General features: G+C 40.2%; 1 protein-coding gene across 11 annotated transcripts in view; it reads left to right on the top strand.

Moving 5' to 3' along the window:
- Positions 1 to 26,317, top strand: part of ST3GAL3 (ST3 beta-galactoside alpha-2,3-sialyltransferase 3) — a 213,279-nt gene that overhangs the window by 36,936 nt on the left and 150,026 nt on the right. For 8 of the 11 annotated variants that reach the window (XM_058175501.1, XM_058175503.1, XM_058175500.1 and 5 more), the window contains exon 3: positions 6,302 to 6,349. The exons of the other annotated variants lie outside the window; for them this stretch is intronic. In XM_058175501.1, coding sequence (XP_058031484.1) covers positions 6,302 to 6,349 — 48 coding nt within the window. The remainder of the gene's footprint in view (positions 1 to 6,301; positions 6,350 to 26,317) is intronic. 11 annotated transcript variants of the gene reach the window in all.

Genomic DNA, 26,317 nt, shown 5'->3' with positions numbered 1-26,317 from the left:
TCCATGGACCGGAGGGGGCGTGATTTTGTATGCTGCCTGCATCCTGTAGATGGGGCTTCACTTGTTTGCATGGCCCCATTTCTGGCATGCCACAGACTGGGACCCCTGTAATATACCAATGCTATTCATGCTTCTTATACTTCTGAATATTGAGACTCTTATGAGAAATGTAGATCCCTTAAGCTTCATGTCCGGTCCCCCTTTTTTATAATTTTTTATTAAAAGAGGATATAAAAACTTACAAGAACAAATACAGAATAAAGAAAATGAAAAAGAAAGAGAAGAAAAAAAAGAAAAAGACAAAGGTATAGAAAGAAATATAAATATGATTAAAAAGTATACCTTACTCTTCTTTACAAAACAAAAGCTCACTCTATTGTTAAGAAAAGAAAAAGAAAAGCTAACTGTAGAAGTGACTCCCTCTGCCTTCATTATATTTTCTTTCCAACATAGTTTTTGCAAAACTGGTGCCATAACATGCAGCCTTCTTGAGTGTATGCAAAGGAAAGCAAAATACAAGTTGTACTCAAATTAAAGACATCAGATGAGTTTGACTGTCTGTATTTGCATGTTCAATAAACAAAAAATTAATGAAGGCAGGGCTCTCAAACTTTGTGGTGCTATGACTCATTGATTTGTGTAACCTCTTCATGTATAAAATTGTAAAGCTGTGCTCAGAGAGGGCTTCCACTGTCAGGCAGAGCTCCTGCTTTATTAGCTTGTGGAGGAAGAATGGGAACATAGGAGCAGTGCTTGTGCAAATTAGACTTGCATATCTAAAATTGGATTACTATTAGAACATGTTCCTGAAGCTGGGGGCTCTCTGTTGATGGCCTTTGTATTTTCAGCAATGAGCGCTTCATCAATTCCTATTTCCTCCTGAGGACTACCCAGGATCAAGACATTCTGCCCTAGTCTCACCATCCCATTCTTACAAGGGTGGCTTTTCCTGAACTTTTCTGGGAGACATCATGCTGCATATTGTCACGGAGCATTTGAGATTCTTTGAGATTTGTTTGAGATTCTAGTTTATGCGTAGTATAGTGTGTCCAGCCAAATATTTCAGGGTGGGGTTTATGAAGCCCAAGTTCCTGCTAGGAATGTTTGCTGGGGAGGGGAGGGGGAGGAGAAAAAAACTAGGTGGGAATAATTAGCCCAATAGGGACTGAACATGCAGGTCTTGCTTTGTGGTCTTGGTTGCCGCCTCTTCTGTTTCCTCTTGGCTCATCGGTATTACAAAGCAACTCAAACCTGTGAGGACCCCCCTGGACGCTTCCCCAGATACCTTTCTAGATGTTAGCTCAGGAGGATGAACCAGTTCCTGGCACATCAGAAGCTGAATGAGAGGTCCTTGATGCTCTCTGAGCTTGCTTGTTTTCTTGCAGACATTTCATTACCTTAACTAGGTAACATCATCAGTGCTGTTTGCTGTCAGTTTATATTCTGGCGACTTGCCTGTCTGTGTGGGTGGGGATGGTCTTAGAGATTCTTTGCTTGGGCTATTTACTGATGGATCTTTGGCAGTACCTTGATTGGGGTATGGCTTACTTGATTGTTGGTCTGCAAGAAAACAAGCTCAGAGAGTCCAAAGGACCCCTCATTTCAACTCTGAGTTACAAATATTCTAATTTATCAGAAGCTGAGTTGATTGGTGGCTCTGAGCAGCTGTCTGTGAGGGATTTGGCTGAAGCACAGCTGCAGCAGAACAGTCCTGACAGCTCCAGGTGGAGAAAGCATGCAGCTGCAGACTATCAGTGGTGAGGAAGAGGAACTGCCTTCTGTACCTGATCCAAGAACACATAGGGCAGAGAAAAGGCAGGAGCAGAGAAGCTGAGCCAGATTATTCTTGAGGATAAATACTTGCCCTTCTTTATGGGATGCACTAGCAGTTGGCACAGCAGACAGATGGAGGCGATGCTATGAACAACGTCTTTGTTTCTTAGCTGTGTGTTTTCTGGTCATTGTGATTCCTGCCTTGCTTTGGATTGACACTGTGCCTTGACCCACCCACCCTCCCACCCTCTCTCTCTCCCTCCCTCCCTCTCTCTAATTTATTTTGTCACAACAGTATACGCAAACATTGATATAAAACAACAACACATCATAAAAACATATATATAAGCAAAAGTATGCAACAACCAACTCTCTCTCCCTCCCTCCCTCTCTCTCTCTCTCTCTCTCTCTCTCTCTCCCTCCCTCCCTCCCTCCCTCCCTCCCTCTCTGTGACAAAAAAACCCAAGGGATGTGTTACAAGTCACTGTAGGAAACTAGCTACTGGAGGAGAGGCCTCATCCATGTGGCAGCTTTGTTTAGCATTTGCTCAGTAGACAAAGGTTGAACCCACTAGGAAGCTGTTTAGCCCTGCTTTGACCTGTGACTATATGGAGGTATTTAAAGTCGGCAGTGGAGGAAGTATCTCACACAGTTCCAGTCTCTCCTACATGTTTGGAGATTAGAAGAGGCAATATATTTGAATGCAAATATTCTCCTCCATGCAATAAAGCTGGTTCCAAGATTGTGCAGAGACTTGAGTTCATACAAATGTGAGCACAGTGCAGCTGTCCTTCAGAACCTTCTGGCAGAAAGTTAAGAGAGGAGGAGGAGTCAGGAGTAGCATATGTTTCCCTCTTTTCTGCCCAGTTGGAGTTTAGCTGAATATCCGAAGAAAGGTAATGTGAAAACTACTAAACTGAATACCTGTTGAGGCCCCAAATACCTTCCTTATGCTCCTCTTTCTAGTGTAAACCTCAGCATTGGATATCGCTGGATTCATGACCCCTTTCAAAATAAAACATTTTTTTTTACCATCCAGTTTGAATCTTTGCAGGGGCCTCAAAGGTACATTCTGCCCCAAACACTAACTCTTCCTCAGAGAAAGTGTTTTATTATTATTCAGTCGTGTCCGATTTTTGGAGACTGCTTGGGCAGGTGTCTGCTATTTTCTTCACAGGGTTTTTCAGACGTAATTTACCTTCTTCCTAAGACTGAGAGAAAGTGACTGGCCTAAAGTCACCCAGCTGGCTTTGTGCCTAAGGCAGGACTCAAACTTCATGGATTTCTTGTTCCTAGCCTGATGCCTTAACCACTACACCAAACTGGCTCTCCACTAATACTTACATCAGAATGAATAACTGTGGGGCTGTGATCACAGAAAACTGAAAGAATAATAAAAAACAAGATAGCAATCTATAGGTGCTAAACCTTTAAATGCCACTGAGAATTGGAATGTCCTCAAACAGCACACTTTATTTATTTATACATGCCCTGAAGGAGCACTGAAAATATCTGCTGTTGAACTTTTCCCCCTGGTATTCAGAAACTGGCTATAATTTTTACTTAATGTTATTATTTATTTATTATTAATTAATTTAATTTATATGATATTTTGATTGCAAGCCAGCATCCAATTGGGAATAGCCTATTTTAGGTATACACTAAAAATTGGAGCTGTTTTGATGTTTTTTCCCCAGTTTTGAAAGAATAGTTCTTTGAAATGACGTTCAAGGTCTGCACTATTTTAAAGGAGAGAAGCTGCCAGATAAATGTCAGGGCCTCTCTATGTTTGGTTTGGATTCTGGAGAATACTATTCCTGTGGTATGTAAAGCAAGAACTGCATCAAACTCTTATTAAATGTATATTATTCCTGTGGGACCTGTGGTTTCTTTTGTGATTTCTCAGAACTCTGTTCAAAATATAGCATACAGTCTATACATACAATTCTAAACACTATATTTTTCTGGACACAGACAATTATTTTTCTGCTTTTGAATGTAATGATGAAAAAGAAAGTAGGAAATGACTTCTTACAAGGGAATAATTTTGAGCCCAAGATAACTGAAGGAAGGTAATAGAAAGAAAATTATCCCCCTCCTCTTTTCCCAGCCTCCTGAAAAGACTCTGGCTTATCTTGGGACCTACTTTATCTGTCTGTCTGTCTTTCTGTCATATTTGTAGGCTGCCCAATGGGGACAATTCTGAGTGGTATACCGATTAAAACATGAACAACAACCAAACACCATAAAAAAAGAGAATAGATGTGTAAACAGGGAGACAACAAACACAATAAGAGCAAAACAACCCAGAATGAGCCTATATAATACCTTAGCCCAACACCTAGCGAAGTTGAAGCTGTTTGTATCTCTGAGGGGATGCTGTTACAAAAGATAGGTGTCATGATGGAAAAGGTACACCTCCCAAGTCCCATCAGATAGCATTATTCGATAGATAGATCCCAAAGCATGCTAACTCTGTCAGATCATTCTGGATCTATAGTTATCACAAGAGAAAAATGAACCTTCAAATAATCAGTGCCTTGAATGGCTTTTTTGGTTGACAACCAACAGCTTGAATTGCAGCTGGAAACCTAAAACAGAAATATTATATTGGCACATTGAGATATTGCCCACTGATTGCTTCTGCTGCTGCAGCATTCTAGATCGCTGAAGTTTTCAAGTGGTCTTCAAAGACAGCCCCATGCATAGTGATGAGTAAAGATAATTGAAAGTTAAACAATTAGAGGACAAACCACACTTGCCATTTGGAGCTATGCAAATCCCAATCAACCTCTCAAGGTTGAACCTAAACATGTACCTCCTGATTCAGACTCTCCCAGCCTTCAGACAATGGTATGAGACCTTGACAGCATTACTTGGTCAGTCTGAAAATATACAAATGGATATCATCAGTACCTTAGACAGAAATTAAACAAAAGGGATAAGAGCATCAAGCTTTTTGGTACCTGGATTTAGGGTGCAACACTTCCTCCACTCCCAGTCAATGACTAAAATCAAACACAGAAGAGGGAAATTGTGTTGCATAACCTTCCACTTGCAAGTCAGTCTGGAAGGTTTGTCACAGTATAAAGAAACTATGTACTTGTCACTGACCTTTGATCTTTGGCAGAGCTGGGACACTGGTGACTTAATCATTCAGCAAAATAAGCATATCCTTAGGGCGCTGAGGAAAGAGGAGTGCCACATTCAACTTCAAATGAATGTTTAAAATTGTCCTTATCTGCCATATTTAAATTTAATCTTCATTGTTAAAAGCATATGTTCTTTGGATGGTGAAAGACTAAAGTTTAAAAGTTCGTTTTGAAGGTACCATCACATATCACATTTGTTTCTGTTTCATCACTTACATTTTGCTTTCATCAAAGGGCATAGCTGCTGGTCAGTGTATAGGGCATTAGTTGGCTTTAATCTAGATCTGTCATAGCTGTTTTTAATCTCTCAGTGAGGTTTCAATGTCATTGATCATGCTATCTGGAAGGATATAAATTTAACCTTTGTAAAGGAAATCACGAAAAATTATATTTTCATTTTGTTAGTATGTAATTTGAGAAATTAGAATTATGATTGCACTAAGAAGATTTTAAAATAACAGCAACAATGATAAGTTCATTTACATGTGTTTAAGTTCGTTTATTGGTGGATATTGGAACTTGAAGTCTGTACTAAAAGGTGATTTTTTAAAAGAGGTTTACCAATGTAGAAATGTGACCTTATACCTGCATTTTGAAGTCCAGTTTCTGGCATTAGAACATCAAGGGGAAAAATGGAAATGTCCCAGTTATGTCTTGGACAGCTGTTGGTAGAACTGGACGAGAAAACCACTTATGTGCTAGAAAATAAGAACAGAGAGATGTGGAATGAAAAGGCATCATATCTTTTATATTTTCATGTTTAGGAATTATACATATTTATACATTCTATGACACAGTAATTTAATGCAATCAATGTTCTCTGTTACAAGATAAATATATATACACTAACTGCAGTACTTCTATGGAGATTCTCAGCCATCCAAGTCATGGTTGTCCCAAAGGTGCTTTTTCAAGAAGCAACTGGATTTTCTGGGGGTTTTTTTGAAGATGTTTGGAGAGCTGAAGAAGCGTCTTGGATGAGAAGTGAAACATCTTCAAAGAAAAACCAGGAAGTCCAGTTGCCTCTTGAAAAAAAACCCTTTGGGACTTCTGGAATTCACATTAGATATTTATAGCTCTTCAAAGGCAATGGCAAACATGCTCCCACTGACTTCTTTTTGTGAGCCAACAAGTTATTGTAGGGGTTTATATCTTATTGTACTGCTTACCACTTTTCAGGAAAGGATACAAGTCTAGGCCATTCCACTTTGACTAGATTAGTCAGTCAAAGCTAGATTAATGTTGGTATAAAATTTTTCTGCTTCATGTTTAACCAATAGACTGATTTTTTGAAGGAATAGGAAATAGGAGTTTCTTATTAACAAGTAAGAGTTTATATGACAAGGGAAAAATGAACTTGTACTCTTGTGTTACAGATTCAGTGGTTCTTTCCTCTGACTCCGTTGGACGTTCAATAGGCTCAGGTACAACTTCCCGTCCCCTCTTCTCTCTCATAAATAAGATTGCCAATTTATGTGTGACAGCCATGTTGGGAGGCAGATAAACAGCTGTTAATCCCAATTCAAGATAACCCTTCATGATAGTCTTTGAAGGAAATTGGATTAAAGAGAATATAGTCTTTATACTCTTTTCCTGTTGCTACATTTTTATTACTTAAATTGTGCTTTTGATTCTATTGGTTGGGAATCTGGAAGTTATAGTCTCAACTCATCTGGAAGGCACTATATTGGAGAAGGCTACTCTAGATAGAAGGTCACACTGAAAATAAAAAAAAAACCTTATACATAAAATTTAAACTGTAATATCAGCAAGCTGTATTAGATAAACAAAAGTAGAGAAGCTTAACATGATAACTGACAGTGGTTTATAGCAACAAAGCAGAACAGGATTTGTAATTTAAGTTAGTAAATCCCTGGCCACGTTCCTTGTCTGTTTTGTGAGCTTGCTAATAATTAGCAGCAAAAAGATTCAGGTAGGCTTGAATGCTTTGGTTCATGTTATACCTCTTTATTAAAGTAGCCATAGAAGTGCCTGTAATTAGAGAAAAATGATATTCCAAAAGAGGTTATATCAACCAATTTATCTTTCCAAATGCAGAAGAAAATGTGGATGATGCTTCTTGAGAGAAGTTGGAACTACGTTCTTCCTTACATATAACTCCAATGTTTTTTCTGCAGTTGGAAATAATGAGTTCAGGGAGACACTTCTTTCTTCTTCTTAATCTTTGGAACGTTATTGACTTGAATTTAAAAGCAGTGTGCTCATTTTGTGTTAGAATACCTATGAACCAGTGTGGCACATAAGGTATAGCTTTAAGTTGTGATCGATGAATGATTTAGCTAAAAATCACAAGGTAGAGTTCTTAAAAGGTTGTACTAAGACTCCAATTAAAGAATTTTCAGCAAGGGAGTATAGCTTTGAAGAATAGGAGTAGATTTATCCTTGGTCAGCTTCAATCTATGTAAGAATGTGGCCTAAAAGAAGTTCTGAACCACCTTCTCTTTAAAGTCAGTTAGCTTCTTGTCTTACGAAAATCTCTTTTCTGTGTACTGATTATATTGTGATAAGAATAATTTACTGCCTTCCAACATGGCCCCTGGCTTTTTGCCTGCTGTGCACTCACTGAAAATTATTTGAAAAAAGAGCTTTGGACTTCACGTGAGTTTTTTCACTTCCTCTTTTTGCTGTTCAGTAAAGTAGATCAACTCTTAAGGCGGCATTGTTAGCCTGAATGAAATGATGCTGCAGCTGAAAGCACAGAAGCCTGAAAGAAGTTCAAATATTTAATGAATATTATAGAGCTATTTCATTCATATGAGGTCCAAAGCACTTCCTCCAAATAACTTTTGAAATATACACAGCCCTGCTAGAACGTAATCAAATATAGCTTGCTGCCTAACCCCAACAGGGAAGCCTAATTGAAAGGCTGTTGCTCGGTTACTAACCTTGGACTTTAGTCTTTTATAAGTAGAGGCTGCTTCTGCTCTTCTCTCTGCAAATCTAAAGGTAATTGAACTGGATGCATGATCTTCTCCCTGATTGCCTAGCCTTGCCTGGTGAAGGGAAATTTGCTGGAATTTTAAAGAGAAAGCAAGTGGGTTCATCTCTCCATTCTATAAAACCTCTCCAGTAGATTCTCATGTAGCACAAAAGCCTCAGAAGTGCTAAAATACGATTAAAAGAAAATAATTTATTTCCTTTGTTTTAACAGATTTGAACTATTCTCTTTGTATCAGTGGCCAAGTAGCCAGAAGAAGCTTGAAAATAGCTGCAGTTTATGATATTTCTGCATGTTGAAAGTAATTTAGGTTTAAGACTGCTGTTGGCTTTAATGTGCTTCAAGGTCTGCTAGTGAAAAGAAGTAACAAGGTTGAGTTGTGTGATCTATTGCTAAATTGAGGGATAGCTTTCCTTGTTGAAATAGGGAGCTGAGAAGAAATCCAGATCTCTTGTGCTTCTTGCAGTACTCCCTTCACAACTTGCTGCAAATCTGGGAACAGATAAAACTGAAAAGGAACCTTTCACCTTCTACACTCAGCCATTGTTAGTACAGGTAGCCTTGAGTCATGATGATAATTGGTACCAGAATCTCCTTTGCTAAGCAATACAATCATAAAGCATGATGTTACTTGTATGTTAGTCATGACAATCTTGACAATCTTCTTTGCCTTTGTTAGGCAATCCTATCAGTCGTTAAGCAAGGATCCATCCCAATCTAAGCCATTTCTCCTTACTCTGGACCTCAGGAATGCAAGAGACTACCTCCTCTTCCTCCAATTCCTTCCATCCCCTTTTATCATCTCACCCATCTCTTCCCTTTTGGCCACGCTGCATAATGGTACTCGTTGATGGCATTGGGACTGAAGTAGAGACCTGTGGCATTCAGCAGTCTCAGCTAGCTGCCCCCCACATCCCTGAGCCTCTATTTCAGACCAGTGGTGGGGTTGCTCACGGTTCGGTCCGGTTCTTGCGAATGGGTAGTAAAAGCGGTGGGAGGCTCGGTCTATCCACCCGGATATCATCATGGACAATCTGCGCATGCCCAGAAGCACACATGTGCGAGTGAGCAAAGCAAGTGTGAATGCGCGCTCCCATTGCGAACCGGTAGTAAAAGTAAGTGCTACCTTAAACTTCTGAGGCTGCTGACTGCCATTCTACACACACAGTCTTTGGAAAGCTTCTGAGGCTTCCTAAGAGTCACAAGAATGGCACATACTATGTGACAATTAATGGCATGTAAATTAATCAGTGGCAATTAAGAATTTTTTTTCCATAGTGATACCTATTTTTATTTGAAATTACAAGAAATGAGAATAAAATAATAGACCAGAGGGAGAGATAATTTCATTTAATGATTGAAAACATCAGGATAGTCCTGCTGTAGGTATAAAGCTGGCTGGGTGACTTTGTTTTATCCCTAGGAAGAAGGCTGTGGCAAACGATTTCCAAAAATGTTGTCAAGAAAACTGCATGGACTTGTCCGTGTAGTCGTCAGGAGTCAAGACTTAAATGCACCAAAATTTTCAAAAAGGCACAAGCAGTAGAGAGAGAGTATACAAATAATTTGAAAACATGAGATGTTTAAGAACACTAGCTAAATAATATCTCTCTCTTTATATGGACAAATAGCAATACAAAATTGCAACTGCATCTAGATACAATTAGATCTAATGTCATTTATACCAAATAGCTACTTTTATAACATTTCTGAAATAAGTGGTAATGTAGTTGCTACTTTATAAGGGACATTTGTGTGTGTTGTGTATCTGTGTTGCATAATAAGAAAACACAGCCATTTAAGATGTTTAGAAAAAGGTGACTTAATAGAACAGATTCATGAAAGGAATGTTGTGTAAGTGCTAACACCTGAGATTTCAAAGATATCAAAGTTATCTACTTTGCATTCATAATTGCCATGGTTCCAGTAATAACTATGATGACTCATCTTGTGGAGTAAGCACAGGAGAAAATACCATATAACCAAACCTGAATATACTTTATTAACAGATTTCTGAAGCATATGAAATTAAGGAACAATGGCACCAATTTTATTTGTTAAATTGATCATCTAGAGAAGACAAGTATGAATATCTTTAAAGAAGAAGAATCTTCCATGAAGAAGAGGACAGTTTTAAATAGATTTCTTTTAGACTGATACTATCCACAAAATTATCATAGACTTTTACAAGCACTGTGTTCTTGCAGTAGAAGATAAAATAAAGCTAAGAGCACTTAGTGTCAAGAAGAATTGTATCCCAATCTGCAACACCCCTCATAGTCTGTGCCTTGGTGTAAAATTAAATTTATGATCTGCATGCTAACGTCTTTCAACAGCAGTATTGAGAATTTTACAATCAGCTGATTTAACATTCTCTGCCTTCACCATTAAAGTTTCCATTGTTTGATTATGCATCAGTCAAATACATCAATCTGCAATTTCCTTATATACATAGTATAGTCAGTGACAAAGTTCCAAATAGCGCAGTCTTGGAACATGCTGGAATTTCTAGCATGTATACACTATTGAAATAGCGATGTCTACGCTGGCTTGGGCATGTCATGAGAATGGCTGATGGTCGGATTCTGAAAGATCTCCTGTATGGAGAATTAGTGCAACGAAAGCGCCTCAGAGGAAGACCGCAGCTGCAATATAAGGATATTTGCAAGAGGGATCTAAAGGCTTTGGGAATGGACATTAACAACTGGGAAACCTTGACCTCTGATCGTTCAGCTTGGAGGCTAAAGATGCAGCATGGCTTTCTCCAATTCGAAGAGACACTTGTTCGGCAGGCTGAGACAAAGAGGCAGTCCCAGAACCAGTGAAATCTGGGGGCTGGGCAGGGGACAGAATGTATCTGCCCTCTGTGGAAGGGATTGCCACTCTCGAATTGGCCTTTTTAGTCACACTAGATGCTGTTTTAGGATCTCTTTCCAAAGCACGATGCCATAGTCTTTTGAGACTGAAGTATGCCAATGATGAGTATAGTCAGTAAAAATAATTCTGCCACAGATTGGCTTCTTGAGTACTGTAACTGGCCTTCAAAATATTAATATCACTTAAGAGATACATTTTGACAATGAAGATAACTGAAGTAGTGGATAGCTTCTGCCTTTTAGGATCAACTATGAACTTAGTAAAGGAACCAGCTCTCAGATTCTGCAGACTAGCATTTAGTAGGGGAACAGTGAAGCCTTAGAAAATATATTCAGATGTCAAGATGTGTTTATACTCACAAAGATAAGGATCATGCAGTAACTGATTTTCCCTGTGAAATGCTATGGAGACAAAATTTGGACCCTGAAGGAGCCTGAAATAAAGTGTGGGGATCCTTTTGAATATTGGTGTTTCTTTCTTACGACTTTGGGGAACACTGTGAGTAGCCCAGAAAACAAAAGGATAATGGAACAAAGCATTCAAGAGTTTTCACATTGAGATTATTATTTGCAATCTTTTGCAAAGATTTAGTTTAGGAAAATTATAATGTGAGAAAAGATGAAAGAGAAGGGGATAACCACCAGCAAAGTGGAATACAAAGGTGCAGTGTTGGAAGACTTGAATGCCTGGTTGTTGACCAATGATCTGGTGGTCTCTGTGTAGTTTCTAAGTGTCTACACTGGCAACCCACAGCTCTGCATGCGGCTCTTTGGGCTCCTTGCTGTGGCTCCCTGCTGAATCGGATCCCACCACTGTCTGGCCCTGCCCCTCGCCCTCCCCTCCCAGTCACTCCTTGCCTGAGAAGTTAAAGGAGACAGCGGTGGATGAGGCTCCATATTCCAGAGCAGGAGTGAAGCAGCCTTGTGACTTGCCTCCTTTTCTTCTGGCCCTTGTTGGTGCTGCACGCACCTTCGTCGCTCAAGGAGATGCACAGTTTTCTTTCTGCCCTGAGACACTGGCCCGGCCTGGCTGTGGCTGATGCCAGTACTCTCGCCACCTCCATGGCCTGCTCACTGCTCTTGCAGCGCTTTGCGCAGCACACTTGTTCTGTCCCCCTCCCTATCTCACGCAGGAGTTAGGGTCTAACAGTCCTTTATTTTGCAACCGACCTGAATTTCCTTTGTGGATGAAAGACTTGGCAACTACAGTGCAAATGCTTCCCAAGTTCCTAATCACTTGGCAGAAACAGGAGTCCACGTGTCCGTTGCCGAGGCAGCCAAGAGCTCACAGAATAATTCCTCCACATAGTCCAGGCCTTAACTCCAAAACAGCCGAGCCGAAGTTCACGCTTGTAGTTTTTGTCCGTCATAAGGGGCTACGGAGCAACTCCACCCACTTTTATCCCCTGTGCGGTGTGGCTCAGTGACTCAGCACTCTCTGGGCCTGCCGCACCTCTTCCTCTGCTGTGCACACTTCACTTTCCGACGCTGCCTAGGATCAATCCAGGATTGATCCTCCTCATCCTCTATCTGTGGGAGCTCCGACACGTCGTCTTCCTGGCCTTCCGCTGGCACCTGCGGAGTTGCCAGAAAGGAGAGACCTGGAGAGGGAGGCCTTGTTGGCTCATCTCCCTCACTTTCCGAGTCATCCTCCTCCATGAGGACAGGCTCGGGAACTGGAGTCACAACAACACTTAAGTTTAGCGCGCTTCACAATGGGGGAAACGGCATCCCCTGCTCCTCCTGGAGCTCATTACAATGCGGAGCATGGGCTGAGCCAGTGTCTCGGGGTGGAGAGAAAGTTGTACATCTCCCTGAGCAACCAATGCTGGGGAGGGGGTGTCATGTGACTGGATGGAAATGAGTGATGTCAAGTTGGCCACGCCCACCCAGGTTTTGTGGCTCCTGGTGTTTTCTTTTCTGTGGGAAATGGGTCCAAATGGCTCTTTGAGTGTTTAAGGTTGCAGATCCCTGGTCTACACCAACTTGATGGACCATAATCTGTCACAATCAATTAGTTAATCAACCAGCCAGCCAACTGAAGAGATGTACTGGAGACATTACCTATAAATGAATCAGCTAGCATTGATTTCATGTCTAGCAAGAAACAATTCTAAATGAACAACATAAAGTATTTTGTAGAATCTTAAGAGTCAGAAGAAATATTAAAAAATAATCTAATCCAAAGCCTGCTTCATGCGGAATATGCTAAAGCATTTTAGATAGATGGGTAGACTCTAAATATCTACCTCTTGAAATAGCATTTGCCTTTTTAGTGGTTACATTGCATTGTTGATTTATCTGTATGAATTGAGAACATTGATATCTTTTTCATATGTATTAGTGCCAAGTTAAATCATCCTCATCGCATAATTATGCCTTCCTTTTTTTCTCTATACACATAACTTAATTTTTCTTCCTTTTACATTTCAACCTTTGATTTCAGTCCTGCTCATTATTACATGCTGTCTGAATTTTTGTCTCTTGGTAAAACGAATACTAAAGTTAGTTTTCTGTCATTTATATATTTAATAATTTAATAATCATATTTAATGATCATTCCCTTAGTGTCTTCAAAAAGGTCATTAATAAAAATGATTCTCCAGGCCAATACAGAGTACTCTCTGTCTACCATGTCTCAACTAGTTATAAGTCCATCTAACAGCTGTATCATCTAACGTGTTATTAATAAGTATATTAAAAATTGTCATGATTCGTTGAGTCAAAATACAATATGTCCATGGAATTCTGTCTATCAGAAAGTATTAGGTTAGTCCAGGTGTCAGCAGCCTGTGGTTCTGGAGCCGCATGTGGCTCTTTGGGCCCTCTGCTGTGGCTCCCTGTTGGGTGATCCCACACTGGCTGGCCACGCTCCTTGCCCTCCCCTCCCAGTCACTCCTCATCCGGCCTGGCCTGAGAAGGTAAAAGCGACGGGGGATGGAGAAGCGGCCAGGGCAAAGACAAAGAGATACAGGGAGAGGGAGGGAGGGAGGGAGAGAGAGAGAGAGATGTCAAAAGGGTTTTGTGGTTCTCTGTGTTTTTTAACAACCGGTTCTCTGCCCTAATGACCGGCTAGGTAGGCGTGGCTGGGGGGAGTCATGTGACTACTAGAAAAGTGAGTGACATAGAGTTGGCCACGCCCATCCAGGTTTTGTGGCTCCCGATGTTTTCTTTTCTGTGGGAAACCGATCCAAATGGCTCTTCAAGTGTTTAAGGTTGCAGACCTCTGGGTTAGTCTAATATGATTGAGAAACCCTTGCTGATTTTTAATTGTTCCATTCCTATCTAAGTACTCACTTACATGGTGTTTACAAAGAGACTCATATAGTAGTGTATATAATATAGATTTCAGGCTGAGAAATCTTCAATTTCTGAAATCCTTCTCTTTTTGAAGACAGAGACATATTTGACTCTCTTTAAGACCTCCTCCCAGTCTTCTGGGACCTCACCAGTTCTTTATAAATTCTGAAATGTAACTGTGGTTCTGTTAGTTTCTTTCCTATTTGCCTTCCCTAATGTCTCAGTAAGGAAAGACTTCCAAGTTCTTAACTTTGTTCCTCCTCCCCTCATCTCCTTTCAGTAAGCCCTCTGTCCATTTTGCACATTAACAAATCTCAGCTTTTGACATTTCTTAAAGACTTCCTTAAAGAAAATCTTCCAAAATTAATTGGTCAACTGAACTTGGGGTATTTTGAGTTCTTTCTGATATTACTGAGATTTCCTTGAATTAGCGAATGGAGCTGTACCTGGCATTTTGGACCATGTTCTGTGGTATCCAGTACAACCAATGTGAGCTATAAAATGTAGGAGAACTACTCAGAGCAGACCGCAGAGACAAAAAGGTTTGTTCTGGAAAATTTCAGTTAATGCAGCATGTGGAAGAATACGAGAAAGACCTTAAAGCAGGTGTGTCAAACTCACGTCATCACGTTGTCGTTATGTGATGTATTGCAACTTTTCCCCCCTTCATGAAAATGGGTGAACATGGCCAGCGCAAGATGCATTCAGCCCGCGGGCCGTGAGTTTGACACCCCTGCCTTAAGTACCAAGTGTGGATTGTAAATCCTTATTGAAATTGGATGAGCTCTCTAATACTTTGAAGCCATCACATTGAAAAAGGTACACGATGGATTTCCTTCCTCAATTCTTTTTGATCTCAAAAGTAGATATCCACTGGATTTTGAATTTTGTGGTGTGTATGTGTGCATGAAGGAGGGAGGGAAGGATATTGAAGCTTTTAGTTAAAAAAAATTCTAAACCTGTATTTTTGTCTACATATGGCTAAATCGCACTGGAGATGCTATAATGCAGTGGTGTCCAGCCTTGGCAACTTTAAGACTTGTGGATTTCAACTCCCAGAATTCCTCAGCCAGCAAAGCTTTGCTGGCTGAGGAATTCTGGGAGTTGAAGTCCACAAGTCTTAAAGTTGCCAAGGTTGGACACCCCTGCTATAAAGGTCTTCTATGTCACTCTCCATGTGACAAACAACAATGTGATCTTTTTTTGTCTTTGAGATATAGCTAACACAAAACTGTTCATTTGAGTCTTGACATAATGAACAATTAGTTTAAAATGAAAAAGAAGGCCTTTGAATTCTCTGTAGCTATTCTGGAAAGGGGAGTGGGAAGTCTGTTCTAACGCTTGACAAAAATAAGCTGATGTTGATAGAGAATGCTACAAATATTTTTTAAAATGGTTTTTTTTAATAGAAGTTATCTTTGGAATCAGAAATAAATGCCTAGCAGTAAGATGAGGGTTGCTATATTAGCAGTGGTGATGATGTGCCATCAAGTTGGTGTTAATACCTAGTATGGCTTATCCTCAACCTGACATTTGAGTTTTCTCAAGTGTACGTTCATTGCTGTTATAATTAAGTCAGTCCTACTTCCTGATGGTCATCCTCTTCTCTTTTCATTTTTTCCTGGCATTATGGACTTCTCAGGGGAGGTTTAGTAACACTACTTGTGAAAAAGATCTTGGAATAGTTGATGAATGCAAACTGAATTGACAAAGCCTTGGTTGTCAACATGAAGCCACTGGGTGAGATCATCAGTGGCTTTGGGGTGAGATACCAGCTGTACACTGATGACACTCAGCTGTACTTTTCCACTCGGGCCACCCCAACGAAGCTGTTGAAGTGCTGTCCCGGTGTTTGGAAGCCGTACGGGTCTGGATGGGGAGGAACAGGCTCAAGCTCAATCCCTCCAAGACGGAGTGGCTGTGGATGCCGGCACCCCGATTCAGTCAGCTGCAGCCGTGGCTGACTGTTGGAGGCGAGTTATTGGCCCCAAAGGAAAGGGTGTGCAACTTGGGTGTTCTCCTGGATGAACGGCTGTTGTTTGAAGTTCATTTGACGGCCGTCTCCAGGAGGGCCTTTCACCAGGTTCGCCTGGTTCGCCAGTTGCGCCCCTTCCTTGATCGGGATGCCTTGTGCACAGTCATTCATGCTCTTGTCATGGGGCTCCCCTTGAAGTGCACCTGGAGGCTTCAGTTAGTCCAGAATGCAGCTGCGCGGGTGATAGAGGGAGCTCCATGTAGCTCCCATGTAACACCACTCCTGCGCAGTCTGCACTGGCTGCCTGTGGTCTTTCGGGTGCACTTTAAGGTTTTGATCACTACCTTTAAAGCGCTCCATGGCTTAGGGCCTGGGTACTTACGGGACCGCCTACTGCTACCTTATGCCTCCCACTGACCCGTACGCTCACACAGAGAGGGACTTCTTAGGGTGCCGTCCGCCAAACAATGTCGGCTGGCGGCCCCCAGGGGAAGATCCTTCTCTGTGGGGGCCCCTACCCTCTGGAACAAACTTCCCCCTGGTCTACGCCAAATACCTGACCTTCGGACCTTTCGCCGCGAGTTGAAAATGTATTTATTCATTCGCACGAAGCTGGCTTAAATTTTGCTGTATTTTTAAATTTATATTCCATATTCCTAAATTTTATATGAATTTTAATGGGTTTTTAGAATTTTAAATGTTTTAAAGTTTTCGGCCAATTGTGTAATAAGTTTTTTAATTTCGTTTTAATTGTATATTGTATTGTTTGCTTTTACTTTGGCTGTACACTGCCCTGAGTCCTTCGGGAGAAGGGCGGTATAGAAATCGAATAAATAATAATAATAATTAAAAAATGCTGCAGCAATTTTTATAATTAGCCCTTTTTTCTATTGCACGTCTGTAGTTAAGGGATGGGAACCTCTCTGGGTGAGAAACTTTCTAGAAGAGGCCTTTAATCTGTCTGTATTTGCAGTAGAATAATCCCTAGTCTTTATCTTAATTATTTGACATCTTTTGCAGATCAAGCTGACTTACACTAGAGGTCACCAAGAACTTGTGTATATTACTTTATTATCTTTGACTTTTATTAGGAAATATAATACAACTTCTGAAATGGAGTGAAAGTACCTTTTGTGCTTTCACTTAGGAATGTTTAATTGTGTGCATATATGATATATATTTCCCTGCAGTGATATATAAATCAGACCCAGAAAAAGGGAGCAAATAATTGGGCCCATAAAGCTTCCCAAAGCCCATGATCCTGGCTTGCTTATTTATTTATTTTGGATTTTTTTTAAGGCCACCCAACTTTATGAAGACTCTGGGTGGTGTACAGTGCAGGTGGTCTTCAGGTTTTGACCAGTCATTCAGGGCTTGTTTAAATTATAACAGTGCTGAACAAGTGTAGTTAGGACTGGTTCTCAGAATTCTGGCCATCACAGCATCCCTAAGGCTACATGATCATGACCTGGACAGTCAGCACCATCTTATGATTACAACATCACAGTGCTCATGATTTTCAGTATTCCCTGCCAGGAAGTTATAAGTCACAATCACATGAGGCCCTCACTTAATGAACTGCGTGTTCCTCCTTTATCAGTGGCAACCTGGACTTCTGGAATTGCCTTTGTTAAGCAGTGTGGTCATGTGACATTGTACTTTATGACCGATTATAAAGGCAATTCTAGTCTGAATTGCCAATGTAAACTAAGGATTACTTGTAAATCCGATAAACGTGTTAAAAACACAACTAAAAAAAAATGATGGCATCTAAATCAATATGACCTGGAGAGCATCCAGTCTGCCTTGGATGGGCAGAAAAAACAGTAGACAGGCAGTCATCAATTTCCAGGCCCTATGCCATGAAGAGCTTTGTAGTTAATGACCGCACCTTTAATTATACCCAGAAGCCAATTGGTAACCAGGGCAATTTTGCAGAGGGACCATGACACATGGGCATAATGACAGGCACTTGTTATTGCTTGCACTGCTGCATTTTGAAGCAGCTACAGGTGGTCCTCAACTTATGACCATTTGTTCAATGACTGTTTGAAATTACAGCAGTGCTGAATGAAGGGATATACAGCTGCAGCACCCCTGTGGTTACATGATGAAAATAGGGTGCTTGGCAATTTATTTATTATTTATTTAATCGTATTTATATACCGCCCTATCTCCCAAGGGACTTCTCTTAACATTGACTTCAGGGATACTGCAACTGCCCCCCCCCCCAACTTTCCCTCTTCCCACCTGCTGGATCTCTTGAATCTCCTTCCCATCTGGCTGTGTCCCACAAGACCTGGATTTGTTTCCCACCCATTTATGTCCCCTTCCTGCACTGCTGGGTCTGGATGGGAAGGGAACCCACTGAGGTCTTGTGGGGACTGAGCTGGGGGAGAAGCAGGCCAAGGCCTGTGGGAATCTAGTTGAGTAGAAGATGCGCAAGGAGTGCCTCAGGCAGTGAAGGAGATCCTGGGAGGCCCAGCACAGGCCACGTGTGAACTGAGAAAATACTGCAGGCCTAGGCGTGAAAAAAGTGCAAGCCTGGGCCTGCGCCAAGTCTCCCAAGTCCTCTCCAACCACTTGAGGCACTGGAGGTGATTAGGACATGAGTAATTCTTGAATAGAGCTTCCTGATCTATGAATGGGTACAACTGGCACACAACATGAAGCTGTGCGAAAATCCTGCCACCTGCTCTTCCACCAGGACTTGTGTGTCTAGGAAGTCTTCCATATTGCAGACCTGATCTGTATGGAGCAGTGCCATCTATCCAGCACCAAAGATGATATGAGCCTAGAACCAATGGGCCCAAACCCAAACCCACCTAGCCTTGCCAGGGTTCAGCTGTAACTTGTTATTCTGCACACAGATCCTTACAATCTCCAAGCACTAGGACAGGTCTTCTACAGCAGGGGTCCTCAAACTTTTTAAACAGGGAGCCAATTCACGGTTCCTCAGACTGTTGGGGGCCCGGACCAGCTGGGTGGGCCCTAGGTGGTCATATGACTGGGTGGGTGTGGCCAATTTAGCAGTCCATTAAACAATACACACAAATTAAACTTTGATTTGTTTTGCTCCGGGAGTGTTTGTTTGCTTTTGTTTGCATGTTGCTCTTTTGGTTGACTTTTCTTTTTACTAGATCATTTTTTAAGCTGTTTAGGAGTCGAGGGATCCTAACTCAGCAATTCTTCTCAGCCCCAAGGAGCTTACAATCAATAAGTTTCTCCCTCCCTCCCCCTCTCTATCGCTATCTCTATCTTCTGGAGGTGGGGTAAGCGGGGGAGGTAAAAAACAGGGCCCGCTGACTCCCCGGGAGGCCTCTGTGTGCCCCATTTTTGGCCTGCAGAGTGTTTCTGGGGTTGCCCAGGATTTCTGCTCACCCCATTTTTGGCTCCCCCACCTCCAGTAGCACTCGGCAAGCCAAATATGTTAGCCTTACCTTCCAGTTCCAGCCTACGGGGCTCACAAAGGTAAGTCCTGCGCTTGGCTGAAGGCTGGGGGCCAGCAGGTGGATAGAATGATGTGGGCGGGGCAGCTTCATGGTCCTGTGCGGGCCGGATTAATGGCTTTGGCGGGCTGTATCCGGCCCTCAGGCCGTAGTTTAAGGACCCCTTTTCTAGAATATTGCTTAATTTGCCAGGAATGTAGTTGAGTACACTGCTGATATCTTACTCCGTGGTGACCGATGAGCTCATCCAATGGCTTCATTTAGTTGTTGCATAGAAGTGGAAACACCGACCCCTACAGCACCAATAGGGGCAAAGGATGGATTCTCTTTTTTCCTATCACCACCAACTAGAATCGCTCCTGGAGAAAGGAGGCAAACCAGCAATGCACTGCTGCACATACTCAATTCTCTGAGTCAGTCCAGAAGAATACCATGGTTGATGATATTTAAAGCTGCTAAGATGTCAAATAGGGCATGGGTGGATGGATAACCTTCATCTCATCAGGGGTCATCCAGGGGTGCCAAAAGGATATAAATTGGAGGGGTGATAGGCAAGTAGGGTAAATTAAAGCATTTCTGTGGTCATAAGTGAGGATGGACTTAAATTTTGATTATTTGACCATGGGACACTGCAATGGCCGTAACTTCAGGCTTGGGTCATAAGTCCCTTTGTTCAGTGCTTTCAACTTCGAACAATTGCTGAATGAATAGTTGTAAGTTGAGGACTATCTGTTTGTAACCAAAGGCAGGGATAGAAACCAAGGAAATGGGATGGGTAGCATGGTACAATATAAATGAAGATGAGTGTAGAGAGCAAGTTTAGTTGTACCTAGAATATTTCATTTCTAAAATTCTTAATACCTTTAAATATTTATGATATATGTGATCTTGTGAAATAAGCAATAAAAATTTCAGAAAATAATAACTGACACCTTGAAACTTTATCATAATATTGAATTGACTATACTTATTATACTCTAAGAAAGCACAAGAAATTGGATTGATCTGGATTGGAACCAGTGTCAAGGAAGAAAGTGCAGTGACAAAGTATTAAATACCAGGCTGACTTCTATTAGAGAGGCAGATTTACATGGGTGTTAATATGAAACATCAATTCCCTGCTGGTGCTGAGAAAACATAGTGTTTAGGAAGCCCAAAACTGTCTTTGTATTAGGGGTCTGTAGGTGAAGTTTCAGCATGATCATGAGAGTGCTCCACTGGTCTAGAGACTTGACCAAGGTCAAAGTAGTCAGCATCTCCTACTTTATGTTGGACAGATCACTGCATATCTCAGGACCTTCCAGAGGCTAATTCATAATCACTGAAATACGCACCATGTTAAAAATAAACATGATTTGTTAATGCAAATGAAAGAATGAAGGAAAATTTCTACCTTTGGTTGTTTGGGAGATATGGGACGGGGGAAATCCTTAGGTAAAGTCAAGGCTTTTTTCTTTTTTCTAACATTGTTCAAGAAAGAGGAGTGGGATGGGGTAGGGAGGTAAAGTTGTAAATTCCAGGAAGTGATTTAATCTTCCTCTAGTTTTTTTACAGTGGACCCATTACAGACTAACACCCCATGCTTATTTTAGAATTTTAAAAAATGAGGGTCAGTTGTGGGCTATGTATCTAATATAAAGTGCAATTTGACCCTGAATTGCTGAATGTAAAAGGTTTTCTTGGGGTAAACACAGTCTGGTTGGTCCTGAATTTCTAGCTTTGAGTGCTAAAATAGATGCTGTTGCACACTATCTCCTCCAATTTATCTTTGGGATAAATTGCTATTTTACTGGCTTTTTTAAATTCTTTCTAGAAAACATGTGGTCTTTATTGTTCCTTCTTGGGAACACACCCTGTGCTTTTGTATGATTCAGATGAATGTACATTTTGGATCAGTTCTATTGAACAGGGATCATCAGCCTTTATTGAAATAGAGCCAGGGATGTAATGGGGAGTAGTTCCATAAAATATTTCAACAAGTTAGGCACTCATGCTCTGCAAGATCTTATTGCCTCAATATGGAGATTTTATTTATACAGTTGACACGCATGGAGACATGTTTTGGGGAAGCACAGTAAGAGCCCATTTTAGTAGGAGACTTAATCTGATTACACATAGTCCTCAGTTTATGAATGTAATTGAGCCTGGTAATTATGGTCATAGGTTATGACAGTCGTAAAGTAGATCATCACGTGACCGACCCAATTTTATGACTTTTTTTGCTGCTGTCATTAAACAGACAGCATGGTAATGAAGTGAATATCATGATCATAAAATGAACCCATTGGTTCCCATGGGACATTTTTGCCAAAACCTGGAAGTTAATGATGGCTTTTGGCAAAATCATAGATCGTGGTCCTGTGACTATGGCAGGAGTCTCCAACCTTGGCAACTTTAAAACTTGTGGACTTCAATTCCCAAGTCCACAAGTCTTAAAGTTGCCAAGGTTGGAGACCCCTGGACTATGGGGTATGGTTGACAAGCGCCCAAAATGCAATTATGTGGCCTGTGGGGAGAATGGCCATTAGAACTTTGGAACTGCATTGCAAATACTTTTTCAGGGGCTCCATCATAACTTCAAATGATCATTAAATAATCAGTTGTTAAATTGAGGATTACCTGTAATAACATGGATTTTCTAAGCATTCTTCTAGGAACAAGCTTTTTATTTAATTGCTTGGGTTCTCTTTTCTTCAGTAAGACTTGTTCTTCTGTTAGAAGAATGTTAGAAGAATGATTAAAGTAACTGAATTATATTTTTCTGTATCCTCCCCAATCCTTTTTATAAATTAGAGTTATACTGAATATGCTTCAATCCCTGGAGTCTGTTCTTTTTTTAGAAGTAAAATTTCACATTAGAATTCTTTAAACTCTGCTAAATGGGTACCATCTAGACCTGTTCACTTTTTTCTTTTCAACTTGTCAGAAAACTTATATTGTCATCTCTTTCCCTAAGAGCGAGGATAATGAAATTTTGCAAAAATATTTTGTTAAGTCAAATAGCATAAATACAGACTCTTTATGTTGACATCACATATAGTCACCATAGAATGCAGGATTCGGATGACTTCCAGGTGCAGAGTATGGCTCATTCTGTGAATATTGGTGGCCAAATTTATGGATTAACATAGAAAATTTAAAAAAAACACTGGACTGTCTGACTTTGAGGATGTATAGTCAGATTACAACACAAATGTAGAAAATAGATTAAATATACTTAACATGCATGAAAAAAATTGTGGTGCTGAAGAAAGAGACAGAAGACATTATGAAAACTGTAACATAAAGAAATGCATTATAAAACTAGAAGAGGGGAAAATTCAAGTGGCCTTTAGAACAAACTATCATGGTAGCAAAAAAAGAAGATACAAGTTGAAACACTTGGGTAGTAGAAAGAGTGTGTGATAACTGAATGTAGACTTCTAGCGTAAAATACGAAAAGAATGAGAAAACAATTCTCAGTCAAAAATGTTAAAAAAGAGTTTTCAAGATCATTGAAATCACACAAACATTTACATCTAAGGTGGTACTTCTAATGGAAGAGATTTAATATAAGCAAATGAGGTTAAAGGAAGATAGAAAAACTATAGTGAAATTTTTTACAAATGGGATAACAGTATGACAGAAACATTTGCAAAAAAATATATATTTAGGAACTGATTCCATTAGGGATTGAAGTGTTGTAGCTGTGGTGGACTAGCTGTCAAATTAGAAAGTACCAGGCATAGATGAAGTACTGATTGAACTGCTTAAAACTTAGGGGAAAGGCAGTTAAACAGTTCTGTATCAACAAACATAGAACAAGATTGTGTAGCCTAGAGATTAGAAAGATAGGTGTATGTATCTGTACAAAATAAAGGAAATGTGCGAGTAAAACTAAGTCATTGAGCTAATTCTTTAGAGAAAGTTTTAAATAGAGAACTTAGACAGAGAAAAATGAAATGGAACAAAGACACAAGATTGGATAACTAAGATAGATAATGGAAAGAGCAAGAAAGTATAAAAGTACTTTCATATACTAATTGCAACAATAGTTTCTCCACCAAGCCGGTTAGTGAAAATATATCAAGGCAATATATGAAATAGAAACCTGAGGATCATTTGAAAGGGGCCTCTGGTGGCTCAGACTGCTAAGACAGTCTGTTATTAACACAGCTGCTTGCAATTACTGCAGGTTCAAGTCCCACCAGGCCCAAGGTTGACTCAGCCTTCCATCCTTTATAAGGTAGGTAAAATGAGGGCAATAAGTTGACTTTGTATATAATATACAAATGGATGAAGACTATTGCTTAACATAGTGTAAGCCGCCCTGAGTCTTTGGAGAAGGGCGGGATATAAATGCAGATAAAAAAAATGGACAAGAAGCTACTCTAAAAACTGGTTTTGGAGAAACAGATTGGTTCAGAATAGGAAAGGTAGAGGGGAAAGATTATGGAAACCCAGTTTAATATAGTTAAGGTGCTGACCCAGAAATCAGGAGACTGAATTCTAATCCCACTTTAGACATGAAAGCAGGCAGGCTGAGTGACTTGGCCAGTTGTTCTCTCTCTGCCCTGGTTGTGGGAAAAGTAGTAGTAGGAGGAAGTATTATGTATTTTTACCACCTTGAGTTACTTATAAAAGGGGGACAAAGCTCAAATAAATATGCATTTTGCCTGCAGTTTTTTTAAACCCCAAAAGAAATATTATTCTAAGAATGACAGCCTTGGAAGATGTATAAACAAAGTAAGAAGTTAAAACATTAAAAATCTGGGATATGTACACAGCATCACTTTTTAAGCTAAAATTAATGAAAATGTATGAAAGTGGAAAATGGAGTTAATTAGGAAGACAATGCTTGTGATTTGAGCAAAGAAGCAAAAGTGGGCTCAAGAATAATAAAAATAGGTGATGTGTATAGAAATAATGAAGAAATGAATCCATCCTAGGGAGAAAGGTACTGGCAAGTAAGATAATGAAGGGTATAAGTATTTGTGGGACAAACATTGATCAATGGAATGATCTTTCCAAGGTAATGTGTGCGCAGTTACAAAAAGCTGACATTAAGAAGAAGCAAGACAAAGGTGATTCATCTGAATTATGTATTTGGAGATGGTTCTCCAGCATGAATCATAAGAAGAACCAATAAGCTTGAATCAAATAAAGACTAACTGCTCCCCTGAAGCAATGATGAACGTGTACCAACTTTGCATTTTTGATGCAAGCAGTCAATGAAGTGAGGAAAAAAGTTTGACACGATTAAAGGAAGAAGGAAAAGAACAAATAAGATGGATGGACGGCATCAAAGAAAAATAGGCCTGCCTATGGAAGTGCTATAAATTATTACTAGAGGCACACTGAGATGGTGAGCATTTGTCCACTCATTAGGATTTAAGGCATACTCAAGTGTATTTAACTAATCTGTCATCCAATGATCCAAAGTTTATTTCCTTCCAGAAAGAGCTCATAATGTCCTTTTGCATTCTTTATTGCCTGTTTACTCCCAGGCCCAGAATTTATTTATAAGTGTTCCAAGGCTGCCAGTTTGTTTATGGGTCAAATACAAAGTTATGGTTGTTACTTTTAAAGTACAATTTGGATTGGTATATAGTTCTTAACTGAGAAAGGAGCTTTTATGTGGTTTTCCTACAATGAACCATTCACTGAGCTTTTTAATAATATAATAATAATAATAATAATAATAATAATAATAATAATAATAATAATAATAATAATAATAATAATAATAATAATATTTTAATTTGTATACCGCCCTTCTCCCGAAGGACTCAGGGCGGTGAACAGGCAGATAAAATACAGACATACACAATAGTTAAAACAACCCTTAAAAACTGATTTAAATTTGCCCAAAAATTAAAATAATATGCACCCCCATAAAATTACAAAAATTTAAAAACCCATCAAATTCAATTAAAATTGGTAAAAATCAAGCTAGTCCAGCCATACGAAATAAATAGGTTTTAAGTTCGCGGCGAAAGGTCCTAAGGTCAGGTAGTTGTCGAAGCCCAAGGGGAAGTTCGTTCCACAGGGTCGGAGCTCCCACAGAGAAGGCCCTCCCCCTGGGGGCTGCCAGTCAACACTGTTGGCTGACGGCACCCTGAGGAGTCCCTCTCTGTGGGAATGCACCGGACGATGGGAGATAGAGGCCGGCAGTAGACGGTCCCGTAGATAGCCCGGTCCTAAGCCATGGAGCGCTTGGAGCGCTTTAAAGGTGGTAACCTTTTGAGGAAGACTGGCCTCTATTGCCATCGGGTCATTAATGACTTGGAGATAAACCTTTTCTGTTGCCATCCCAGGTCTTTGGAATGCAGTCCCTGCTTAGTTGTACAGATTTGTTTTCTCTGTTGGCTTAAACTATATTGAAATATATCTTTGTGAATGGGCTTTTAAATTTTGATTATTTTTAGTTTGATCTGCATAATGTTTGATACCATGCTCATATTTTATTATAAACCACTAGGAGACTTCAGTAATTAGTGATATAACAAACAGGGGTGTGCAGTGTTTCAGATTCAATTGCAAAGGGCTGTTTCAGATAGATAGAAAATAGCATCTTTCTGTGATTCATTAAAGCAGCCAAAACTGTTCCCAGAGTCTGCTGCTACATGGCTCTGAAAACAACGGATTGAGTCTTGCATAGAGGATTTGTGCTTGCATTCCATATGTTCCAAAGTCCCTCTTCAAAATCCAATTCAAAGCACCATGCAGCCTAATTAAAAGTTTATTTCAGTAATAAATAATATCTGTCTGAACATCAATGTTATTTAGAGTTTCAGAAAGGAGTGGAAGTCAAGCAATTTTGAACCCCTGACTTTACTGCCAGATTCACACTG

Source organism: Ahaetulla prasina, chromosome 3 (genome assembly GCF_028640845.1).
Source record: "Ahaetulla prasina isolate Xishuangbanna chromosome 3, ASM2864084v1, whole genome shotgun sequence".
In the NCBI taxonomy this organism is placed as follows: domain Eukaryota; kingdom Metazoa; phylum Chordata; class Lepidosauria; order Squamata; family Colubridae; genus Ahaetulla; species Ahaetulla prasina.
The sequence above is the reverse complement of the archived record's forward strand: the minus strand, read 5'-3'. Positions and strand labels throughout refer to the sequence as shown.